Genomic DNA, 12,581 nt, shown 5'->3' on the forward strand with positions numbered 1-12,581 from the left:
GTGTGTTTGGTTGTGAATCTGAATAGATCACATGGATCAGCTGCGAGAGGCACTTACTGGAGCTGGCATGTTATGGATGACAGTTATCGGAAGGGAGAAAAACTGCAGATACAGTCAGATGGATGGGTTACTGCCAGGAAAGGTAGGAGAGGGAGGCAGGTAGTGCAAGAGTCTCCTATGGCTATTCCCATCTCAAATAAATATGCTGTTTTCAAAAAATGTAGGGAGTGATGGATTCGGGAGTTTAGCACAAACAACCAAGATTTTGGCACCAAGACTGGCTCTAATGTAACAAGAGGTGCATCAAGTTTGAACCGAGTGATTGCAATAGGGAACCCTCCAGTCAGATCCACAGACAGATAGGATCAAGAATGTCTTGAAGACTGTGAATATTCACAAAAGTGAGAGGGATCAGCAGGAGGTCATTGTACACAATGGAACTAATGACACAGCAAAGGAAAATGATGAGATTCTGAAGGGAGAATACAGAAAGTTAACCAGGAATTTAAAAAGGAGGTCCTCGAGGGTATTAATATCTGGATTACTCCCGGTGCTATAATGGAAAATAAAGAACATGAAAGCATGGGAAGGTTAAAGCATGAAGACCACTGATGATCTGTTGCAAGGGGTCTGTGGAATGCTACACTAGTCAAAAGGTCACTGTGGCAGGATAGGAGAAGAATAGTGGAATGCTCCTACACCAATTAGCAGAGTAAGGTTGGGGTTGAAAGGTCACTATGGCAGGATGAGGTAAAAACACAGTTAGTAAAGTCAGCCTCGCCTGTTAAATATCAACATGGCAGGTTGGGACAAGTTGTGACAATAAATATTTCGGATATAGAACACAGAACAGTACAGCACCAGCACAGAACAGGCCCTTCAGCCCATGATGTTGTGCCGACTACTGATCCTCATGTATGCACCCTCAAATTTCTGTGACAATGATATTAAACATTTAAATTAATAGTTAGTAGAGTCAGCCTGCTTGAGATTCTTGACAGTAAAATACCTAATCATGACATTACAATAATATTAATTAGGGTCTGGGATGGAAAACCATTGTTGCAGAAGTGACAGTAAAATGTCTAATCGTGACATTAGAATAATATTGAGTAGGATGTAAGAAAGACCATAGTTACAGAACTACAGAGATAATGGGAACTAACATCATTGGTTTATTGTGTAGCTGGAGTGAGGTCATTTTGATTAACACAGTTGGACATGCTGGCAAGCTCACAAAGACATGATTTAAAAAAGGTATAAAGAGCCACAGACCCTGAGGTTTGGGGACAGTCAGGAATTTGCTTTTTGAGTGTTACGGTTTTTTGTTTGCAAATAAAAGACAGACTTCTTGAAGAACTCTCTGCGTCTCCTTGTGATTCTCTACATTTCCTCCATGACACTATGAGCTAGTGAGGGTAGGAATAGGAGGATAGAGAAGATGAACGCATGATTAAGGAGCTGGTACAGGGAGAAGGGTTCACCTTTTTGGATCATTGGACTCTCTTCTGGGGTAGAAGTGACCTGTACAAGAAGGACGAATTGCACCTGAATTGGAAGGGGACTAATATACTGGCAAGGAGATTTGCTAGAGCTGTTCAGGAGAATTTAAAATAGTAAGGTGGGGGATTGGGACCCAGGGAGTCAGTGAGGAAGATCAGTCTGTGACTGGTACAGCTGGAAAAAGGGAGAAAGACAAACAGTTAGGGCAGGCAGGAACTAAGCAGAGAACGAGGTAGGTGTTATAAGGTAAACTGCATTTACTTCAATGCAAGAAGCCTAACAGGGAAGGCGGATGAACTCAAGGCATGGTTAGGAATATGGGACTATGCTATCATAGTAATTTCAGAGATATAGCTTAGGGATAAACAAGACTGACAGTTTAATATTCCAGGATACAACTGCTGGAGGAAGGATAGAAGGGGGATGGGGGGGGCAAGAGAGGAGGGGGAGTGGCGTTTTTGATAAGGGATAGCATTACAGCTGTATTGAGGGAGGATATTCCCAGAAACACATCCAGGGAAGTTATTTGGGTGGAACTGAGAAATAAGAAAGGGATGATCACCTTATTAGGATTGTATTATAGAGCCCCTAATAGTCAGAGGGAAATTGAGAAATAAATTTGTAAGGAGATTTCAGTTATCTGTAAGAATAATAGGGTGGTTATAGTAGGGGATTTTAACTTTCCAAACATCGACTGGGGCTGCCATCATGTTAATTACAGGTTTAGATGGAGAGGAATTTGTTAAGTGCGTACAAGAAAATTTTTTGATTCAATATGTGGATGGACCTACTAGAGAAGGTGCAAAACTTGACCGACTCTTGGGAAATAAGGCAAGGCAGGTGACGGAGGTGTCAGTGGGGGAGCACTTTGGGGCTAGTGACCATAATTCTATTAGCTATAAATGTGACGGAAAAGGATAGACCAGATCTAAAAGTTGAATTTCTAAATTGGAGGAAGGCAAGTTTTGATGGTAATAGTGTTAAGGAGAATCCAAAGGGATTTTATAAGTACATCAAGGACAAAAGGTTAACTAGGGAGAGAATAGGGCCCCTCAAAGATCAGTAAGGCTGCCAACGTGTGGAGCCACAGGAGATGGGGAAGGTACTAAACGAGTATTTTGCATCAGTGTTCACTGTGGAGAAGGACATGGAAGATGCACAATGTGGGGAAATGGATGGTGACATCTTGAAAAATGTCCATATTACAGAAGTGGTGGTGCTGGATGCCTTGAAATACCTAAAAGTGGATAAATCCCCAAGGCCTGATCAGAGGTATCCTTTAATTCTGAGGAAAGCGAGGCAAGTGATTGCTAGGTCCCTTGCTGAAATATGCGGATCATCAATAGTCACAGGTGAGGTGCCGGAAGATTGGAGATTGGCTAATGTGCTGCCACTATTTAAGACAGGTGGTAACAAAAAGCCAGGGAACTATAGACCGGTGAGCCTGATACTGGTGGTAGGCAACTTGTTGGGGGGAATCTTGAGGGACGGCATTTACATGTGTTTGGAAAGGCAAGGTCTGATTCGGGATAGTCAGCATGGGGTTTGTACGTTGGAGTGGTAGATGTCACCTATATGTACTTCAGTAAGGCGTTCAACAAAGTTCTTCATGGGAGGCTGGTTAGCAAGGTTAGATCTTAAGGAATACAGGGAGAACTAGCCATTTGGATACAGAACTAGCTCAAAAGGTAGAAGACAAAGGGCTGTGGTGGAGGGTTGCTTTTCAGACTGGACGCCTGTGACCAGTGGTGTGCCACAAGGATCGGTGCTGGATCCACTATTTTTTGTCATTTATATAAAGATTTCGATGTGAGCATAGGAAATATAGTTAGTAAGTTTGCACATGACACCAAAATTGGAGGTGTAGTGGACAGCGAAGAAGGTACAATGAGAGTACAATGGGATCTTGATTAGATGGGCCAAAAGATAAATGTGAGGTGCAAGGTCCTGGGGTTGCTAAACAAAGAGACCTTGAAGTGCAGGTTCGTAGTTCCTTGAAAGTGGAGTTGCAGTAGATAGGATGGTGTTGGGTATGCTTTTCTTTCTTGATCAGAGCATTGAGTACAGGAGTTGGGAAGTCATGTTCTGTACAGCTGCAACATGGTTTTGGAATTTTGGAATACTACACACAAATCTGGTCTCCTTCCTATTAGAAGGATACTGTGAAACTTGAAAAGGTTCAGAAAAGATTTTACAAGGATGTTGCCAGGTTTCAGCTATAGAAGAGGCTAAATGGGCTGAAGCTGTTTTCCCTGAAATGTCAGAGGCTAAGGGGTGACCTTATAGAGGTTTATAAAATCATGAGGTACATTGATAGGTTAAGTAGACAAGGTCTTTTCCCTAGGGTGTGGGAGTCCAGAACTAGAGAGCACAGGTTTAGGGTGAAAGGAAAGATATAAAAGGGACCTAAGGGGCAACATTTTCATGCAGAAGGTAATGCGTGTATGGAATGAGCTGCCAGAGGAAGTGGAGGAGGCTGGGGCAATTACAACATTTAAAAGGCATCTGGATGGATATATGAATAGGAAGGGTTTAGAGGGATATGGGCCAAGTGCTGGCAAATGGGACTGGATTAATTTAGGATATCGGGTCATCATGAACGAGTTGGACTGAAGGGTCTGTTTCCATGCTGTACATCTATATGACTAATAGATAGATGCTCAAAATTTTTCGCATGACAACAGGAAAAATGTGGCTCAGTCTGCACTACAAATGCTAATATATCACAAAAACATAGCATATTCACCTATCTGCTTGCCTCAAGCACACATCACAATAGGAGAAAGTACAGGTAGATGATCCTTAATCCAAAATCATCAGGACAAGCTATTTTTCAGAATTGTTTGAATTTCAGAATAAGTGGCAGTTTGATGGTGAAGTTTTTAAAAATCTTACTGGAGGAGCAGACTTACTAAGTAAAACAGGCCTTGAGAGAGAATCAAGGCCTGCCGGTGCTGGGCCACGCCCCCCCAACGTCACATCAGAATGACACGCTTCGAATGGGTGTCACCTTGGGTTAACTGCACGCCAAACAACCTTGTTAATGAGAAAAAAACTTCACAAAACAACCTTAGACTTTGGAGCTTTTCAGATTTCAGATAAAGGATTGTCTACTTGTACATGCACATTTCCAATGTGTCAAAAATAATGTATCGAAATAATTTACACTGACATTTACATATTATTGGTACAGTTGTTCATAAAAACGTTCAAATTAAATTTAAGACTCTCAATAAAGTGCAATTTACCTTGGGTTCTCTCTCTGCTCTCTCCTATGTCAGTGCTGATAGTTGCCACTGTATCTGCCAATGCCATTAAAAACATTTGCTCCATACTGGTAAGACCAGGCAGACTGGAATGCAGCAAATGACTAGAAAGTACCCGAGCATGCTCAGGGCCAAAGTAGGTAAGACTGTACTGGGAAAGGTCAATAACCTTCTGCTCAATGTCATCTTCAACACTGAAGCCATCAGGTAAATCTGTACCAAGGTTGGACATTGCAAATAATTCATCATAATTGTTTACTGTTGATTGTTGTCTGCAATTTTTCTTGTTGATATTAGGTCGTTTGCTTGGTTTTTCAAAAGTGGTATGAGAAATATCTTCATCAGCAGCTAAAAGTGCACACAGAGGAAGAGGGGGGATTGAGTCTATTTCTGTATAGTCGGGATTTTCACTTTTATTTGTCATTAAGGGATCTCTTGCCGTGCTGCCACTTGCACTAATTGTCAGAGATCTGAGTCGTCGTTCATGGCTAGTTTCAGCATCGTTTACAGTGATTACTTCTCCTGCTATACATTTGACTAAATGAGATAGGATAGCTTTGGACCGTCTGATTTTACCCAAGTCCATTAACTCCAAGAGCTGTAAAGGATGGTACTGAGGCAGAGTGGGAGACAAATCATGAGATGCTTCAAAAAGGCCAGAGTCCTCCATTTCAACATTCCACTGAAATGGAATTTTTTTACCACCAAATTTCTGAGCAAGCCCAGTCATTGATCTCGTCAGGTTTTTTTTGAATAGGTAAGGATTGGAACCATTCACATTGCCATATTTTGCCAGACTAACTACTGAAGGAGTACTACCATTTTCAACTTCAGTTATCACTGGATCTAATTTATCATGTGGTTGCCACTGTGAATAAACATGCATTTCACAATCCATTCCCACCACGAGGATACCATCACGCACCCAAGAAAGTGAAACTGGCAATGACAATGATCCATCCACTGAGGAAACCAAATCCACACTTCTTAGAAGCACCCACCTCGACTGAGACACTTCTTTGGCATTATCCCACAAAGACAAAGAGAAAACTGCTGGTGCTTCTTTCTTGGCTTGATTTTGTATCATTCCAGAAACCTGTCCATACATTAGAAGTTTAGATCCAATTCCTATCGTTAAGATATGAGATCCATCTTCCTTTGAAACCCAATCTAAGTGAACCAAAGGTTTTGCTTCAAAAGTCATTTGATGATCAGTCAGATGAGATTCCTGCTTATTGTAAACCACTAAGTTACTATCAATGCTGATTCTTGGATCCAAAATGGCACCTGACAGACTCAAGTCATCCAGATGGATTGTCTGTTCAAGAATCCATTGCGAGCCTCCTGTTGATTCACATTCAAATATACACACATGCATGGTGAAGTGTTTACTGGAATGTTCATTAATTTGTTTTGACTGTTTGTAAGCCACAGCAAGCCGGCTTGTATAAGAACAGCTTACATCCACTGGTCTTCCTGGTACACTAACAGCGCTGCTGTTCACAAGTCCTCCTTCAATCAGTAAAGGCCATTCTTCCCAACAATAGGAAAATTTACTCTCCAAACTATCCCCAGCTGCAGAAGATGCTGAATGAGCTGACACTTGACATCGCCAGAATCGGACTTTTCCATCTGAGCAAGACGTTGCCAGAAGATATGGTGCAAGGCAAGCTGGATGTACTGAAGAAGAACTCAGATGCCCTGCAATAAAAAAGAAAGGCTCATGGAAATAATAAAGATAAAGATAATGAGAAAAAAAGTGAATAACTTCCCATATTCAAAATCATATCAGAACTCCACTTTACCATAGAGTGAGATGTTTATATTTCAGTTAAAATTACTTTCACGATGAAAATTTTTACAACTGCAAGTCAAATGTTTTCACCTTAAGGCAATCAGCTAAGTTAAAAGCGAGCAGGGATGCTGAAGACCTTTAGTAACACTACACTTAATGCACCATGGGTGCAATGTTGAGAACACTGGACAGCCAAACCTCAAATATAATGCTAAGTCTGCGACGAAATAGTTTCTCTCAAATATCTGTTTAACCGATTTTAAACGTAGCTGATAAAGATTGGCATGCATTGCGGAATGAGCACAGCCAGCAGCAGTATTTCACCACTTTGCAACGCCAGTCGCTTTCATCATTCAACGAGATTATGGCTGATCTTCAACTTCACTCAACATACCCAGAATCCTCAATACCCATTTATATCTCCGGATATTAAAAAAAGTTTCAGGTTTAAAATTATTGACTTAGCTAGCATCAATTACCATTTTTACAAGAGTACCAAACTTCTAACAAGTATGCAAGTACTTCCGAACTTCACTTACATGGCTCTAATTTTTATACTTATTAACTAGGCCTGAATTCCTTAGGCAGCATAACAACTTCTCTGAATGAACCGTATCTAGTCTCCAAATATGTTAACAACTCAAAAATTAGGGTTCTAAATCCTGGAATTACATGATTTTCCCCACAATTTAATCCTTGGATTTCAGGTTTCATTCTGGTAAACGTCATTGCACTCCCACCAAAGTTTAATGCATCCTACTTAATTTATGTTCAGAAATCTGCCTGAAATACATCACATGCAATCTAAACAAGGCATGATTTCCACCTCCCTTGCATTCCAGACTTCTGGATATAAAGGCCAACATTCCATAAGCCACTAATACTTTGTGCACCAGCTTCTAGCATTTTGATATTGTTATGAAGTTGAAGGTGTGTACTGTACCTTTAAGAGAGAGTGAATGCTGTTCTGCAGAGCTTACAAAAATAGTCTCAGAGGATACTGGAAAATTGAAAATATGTAACATTTGGCTGTGAAATAGATATCCAAGTTGGTTGCTGTTTTGAAAACAATTCTAATTTAACCAGTTTAAATTATGCCTCAGGATACTTAAACCCAATTGAGTTTGAGTTATTTTTTGCCAACAGTGAACCAATGAGATGACCCGATGTTGGATATAAAAAAGGGAGGCATTTTTAAAAAATCAGACAGAGCAACCGCCATCGAGAACAAAGAAATTAGAAACACTCTCTATCAAAGGTATCTTTTCATATGAAACATCTTCACAGTAAAAAGAAAGACAACAACCCAGGGAGATCTTCAGCCGGAAGACGACAGACACCGAAGACAACAGCTGCTGTATGATTTTTAAATTAAGTTGATGTAATTTTAGTAAATGTTTTATTGGAATAGTATATTGTTATAGAGTTGGAGGCAGATAATAAGCAGTTAAGAGAAAGGGGGGCTCAGAGTTGTGAATAGTTGCTGTTTCATATTAAATTGATTTTAATATTCTTTAAATAGTGGAATTTGGAAGTTCTCTCTCATATTTTAACAGATTACGAGGTGAGGTTTTCTGGGTGTTTAGTTTAATTAACAGAGGGAGTTACTGTCATGTCATAACAATATGGATAAACCTCAAACCTTCTTGCCATTCTCATTCAGTCCTACAAATCTTCTCTCTTTAGATAATAATCCAAATGTCTTTCAAAGATTTTGCTTGAACGTTCTCAGGGGAGAAAATTCCAAACCCTAATCATGCTCCATGTTAAAAAATGTTATCATCACTTCCTTGGTTAGTCATTTGAAGTTGTCAAAGTTTCTTCCTCCCTATTCTATCCCATCAGAAAGTCTTTAAATAGCTATGGCGAGTAACCAAGGCCTCACCAGAGTTTCTCGTGGGACACCATTAGTCATATCATGGCATTGAGAGTACCTGCTCATTATCCCTTCTATGGTCCCTGCCACACCATCAATTTTCTAACTGAGTCAATCATCCACTTTCAAATTTCATCATCAGATTCTTATAATAGAGTTCTTCAAATGCCTTCTGTAAATCCATAACACTAAGTTCTATAAACACTCCCTGTCTTTTGATAACTCTTTCAAGACGCCTAACAGGCTTGTCAGACATAACCTACTTGGGCAAATCCACACTGGTCCTCTGTTAAAGTGGAAATTTTCAACGTGCTTCGTCACCCTCTGCTTAAATTACAGACTCTTGCAACTGCTCAAAGCTAGGCTAACTCATCTGTGGCTCTTTGTTTCTTTCTGTCACCTTTCTTAAACAGTAAGGTGGTATGCACAATTTTTCAAAATGAAAGAATGATTCCTAAATGAGAACGTCAAAACATTTCAGTTAGAATCTCCACACATTTCTTTGAAAATCATTTGGCTCAAATCATCAGACTTCGGGGATTTATTTCTAAGAATTTTATTCAGTATTAGTTCCTTGGGATTTCTGGCATGTTGGGAAACCCCTTCAAGAGAGGCCACCATGCTGGTTCAGATGCCAGATTAGAGCAAGTGTTATCTCTATGCCTGGAAAACACGTTTACACCAACGTTAGAAGGTTGCAATTTTAGGGAAGTGCCCACTGCTTGGGAAATACATTTCGACATGCTTTTTGCTTGCGGTCTATTAATACCTCAATCTTTTGAAATGCACTCAGCAACTTGTGCACCTGCATTTGTGCTGTCAGTGCAAAAACAGGTAACCTAAGTTGATTCGGTCAATATCTATTAGTTGGAAAATATTACAGTCTATTATAAAAGATTGTTAGCGCAGAGCATTTACAAATATGTCCCAATATGAGAGTCAGCATGGCTTCCTGGAGGGGAAATCATATCTGACAAATTTATTACACTGTTTTGAGGTGATAAGGATTACAACATATTTGGATTTCCACGTAGCGTTTTAAAAGGTATCAGCTGTCCAGCTACTTCAGGCGATAGGAGCCCATGATGTTGGAATTAGTATATTCACATGGGTAGACAGATTGGCTGACAACTAAGTCTCCAGAATGCAGGGACTGTCTTATGAGGAGAGGTTGAGATGGTTGCGTCTATACTCATTGGAGCTGAGAAGAATGAAAGGCAGATTTATTAGAACATACAAGATTCTTCAGAGACCTGACGAGACAGATGCACTGAGGTTGTTTCTGCAGAGCCATAATCTGGTGTTGCCCATTTAAGACTGAGGTGATGAGTAATTTCTTCCGAGGATAATGGATCTGCCCTATTTACTGCAGAGGGCAATTGAAGCTGGGTTATTCATAACTGGATCGTTAAGTATATCCAAGGCTGAGACAGACAGATTTTTTTTATCAGTAAGGGAATAAAGGGTTACAGGGAAAGGCAGCAAAGTGGAGTTTAGGATTATCAGAACAGCCATGATCTCACCAAATAGCAGAGCTGACTTGATTGGCTGAATGGCCCACCTCTGCTCCTTTACCTACTAGTCTAATAGCTACTTAGTGTTTTTACATCTGTATTAAATTTCATGACATCAATTTATATAACCTAAACATTTCAATTACACCAGTGAATATACACTTAATTATCTGATAATTTTGGGGCATTGCAAACATTTAAGTTGATCTGTTCCATTGAAATTTAATTTTATTCTTTCTTCAACTCCTTTGCTAGTTCCTGGGAATTGCACAAAGTATTCTCAGAAATGGAAGTCAGTCTTGAGGTTTTCTAGAGGAGTTGCGCTCCAAATACAGATGAAATGCACCACTTAAAAATAGCTACCGTGATCCAACCATGCATATGTAATTGTATTACAGAGATCCATCTGCACACATACAGAAGTTGCACTCCTGACTTATTAGACTGGCAAAAGAGTGCCCTTGATTTTTAAACTATGTAGGTGGAAACCAAAAGAAAACAGATTTAAAAATTCTATTACATCTCTCCTCTGCCACTTCCAGCTTATGTATATTGGGGAGAATAATACTCGTGTCTTGCACAGTTTGTGCAGTGAACAAGTTTATTTTGATTAACATCTTGAGTTCCTGTCTACATTGTAGCTAGACAGAAGCTAATACCAAAATGCAAACTACATCTTAACTGAAATAAAATGCAACAAAGCTTGAAAAAAACATTATTCAGAGGTTCTGCTACAAATGTTCTTCTTTTCACAGGTAAGCTCTCAGTTTTCTGGAGATTTTTAACAAGTACAGGCCATAAATCCAACCTTATTGTGGCTATTATAATTTTTGAAACAATTTAAGTGCTTTACAGTCAACAAGGCACGTTTTACAAGTGTAATCACAGTACAAGTTAGGAGATATGGAATCCAATTTGCACACATAACGGACCAGAAACAGGAATGCAGTACTGTCCAGATCATCTGTTTTTTTAATGTATTTGATAAATATTTGCATTCACATGCATGAGAACTCTCCTCCTCTTTGAAATGCTGTCAAGGAATCTTTTACACACATGACAACAAAAGGCATTTCAGACATTAATAGTACTGCTATAAATCTTCAGCCTTTTATCTTGTTGGTTCAGGTTTAACATCAATGTTTGTTTTTCTTTCATGTAAAATGAAGATATACAAATTTACCTTGAACTCAAACAAATCAATTAAGCATAATACAACATATATTTCTGGTTGCAATAACTTTGCAAATTGACACAACTGAAGCATAGAACTGTTTGCATATAGCTGTACAAATTCTGGCAGTAATAGTTCAAACAGTAAATTTAAACTAATTCACAGTGACTGCATTTTAATCATGAAAGACTAACCTGCAGAGGGAGTAACTCTAGTGATTTCCACTCCTTCTGGAAGAGCTAATTCTTGGCTATAAACTCTTTTTGAGCTCAATGCCAATCGACTGGCGCTTTGCAAATTTGCTTTACAAGCTTGGTATTTTTTGAAGAAAGGAGAATGTAACTTCTCAGAGGCAAAACCATTCTGATCCTCTGGAGATAACAACGGAGTTTCAGTAGCATGATCTAAAAGAAAGTATTTTTATCTATTAGTTAGGCAGCTGGCAGTTTACAGTATTATCGAAGTGCTAGTTATACTGTATCTGCTACCATAACATGAAATACCATGTAACATAAGTGGATATGATAAATGGGATACAGTACATAACAGATCAAAGGTCAAGGAAGAAGTGAAAATTGTCAAGCAAGATTTGTGTCAATCTACTGTTTATGTTTTTGCCACAGCACCTCAACATTCAAAACATTCTGGCCCAGCATCAACTAGTAAACATTGGGAATTCCAATAATGCATTTTCGAATTACATAATAGTTGCACATTTATTTGCACCAGCTTAAAAAGCAAAGTGGTGATGAGGATGCAAGTGGATCTCTCCCCTTAGTACCAATCATCTTTTTCTTTGACCAGAGTACTGGTGCTTGCTCCAATTACCAGTTTTAAGTATTTTTAAAAGTTCTTTCAAGGGATGTGAACATTTATTTCTCATCAGACTGATTTCTGGGATGGCAGGACCAACACAAGAAGAGAGAGAATGGATCAGAACCATATTCACACAAATTTCGAAGAATGAGGTCACAGGTGGATCTCAGAAGCTTACAGAATTCAAACAGGACTAGATAGGGTAAGCCTAAGAACAATGTCCCTGATGACAGAGAAGCCTAGAATCAGGGGTCACAGTCGAAGGATATAGAATAGGCCATTAGGACTGAGATGAGGAGATATTTCTTCAGAGCGTTGAGCCTGTAGAGATATTTACCAGAGAAAGCAGTTGAGGACAAAGAAAGGTTTCAAGTAGCAGTTACATATCATTCTCAGGGCTAAGCAAATCAAAGGGTATGGGGGGAGGGGGGGAGTGAGAGTGAGAGAGTGAGAGTGAGAGAGAGAGAGTGAGAGAGAGAGAGTGAGAGAGAGAGAGTGAGAGAGAGTGAGAGAGAGAGAGTGAGAGAGAGAGAGTGAGAGAGAGAGAGTGAGAGAGAGAGAGTGAGAGAGAGAGAGTGAGAGAGAGAGAGTGAGAGAGAGAGAGTGAGAGAGAGAGAGTGAGAGAGAGAGAGTGAGA

The 12,581-nt window shown here is 39.6% G+C and overlaps 1 protein-coding gene across 3 annotated transcripts in view; it reads right to left on the minus strand.

Moving 5' to 3' along the window:
• The window catches only part of dmxl1 (Dmx like 1), a 233,485-nt gene that overhangs the window by 116,946 nt on the left and 103,958 nt on the right, over positions 1-12,581 (minus strand). For all 3 annotated transcript variants that reach the window (XM_043711450.2, XM_043711440.2, XM_043711459.2), the window contains exons 17-18: positions 11,323-11,532; positions 4,752-6,470 (exon numbers count right to left, since the gene is read on the minus strand). In XM_043711450.2, coding sequence (XP_043567385.2) covers positions 4,752-6,470; positions 11,323-11,532 — 1,929 coding nt within the window. The remainder of the gene's footprint in view (positions 1-4,751; positions 6,471-11,322; positions 11,533-12,581) is intronic.

The sequence above is a fragment of the Chiloscyllium plagiosum genome, unplaced genomic scaffold, assembly GCF_037043375.1.
Source record: "Chiloscyllium plagiosum isolate Xiang-an unplaced genomic scaffold, Cpla_swu_hap1 HiC_scaffold_2, whole genome shotgun sequence".
NCBI classification, from domain to species: Eukaryota; Metazoa; Chordata; class Chondrichthyes; order Orectolobiformes; family Hemiscylliidae; genus Chiloscyllium; species Chiloscyllium plagiosum.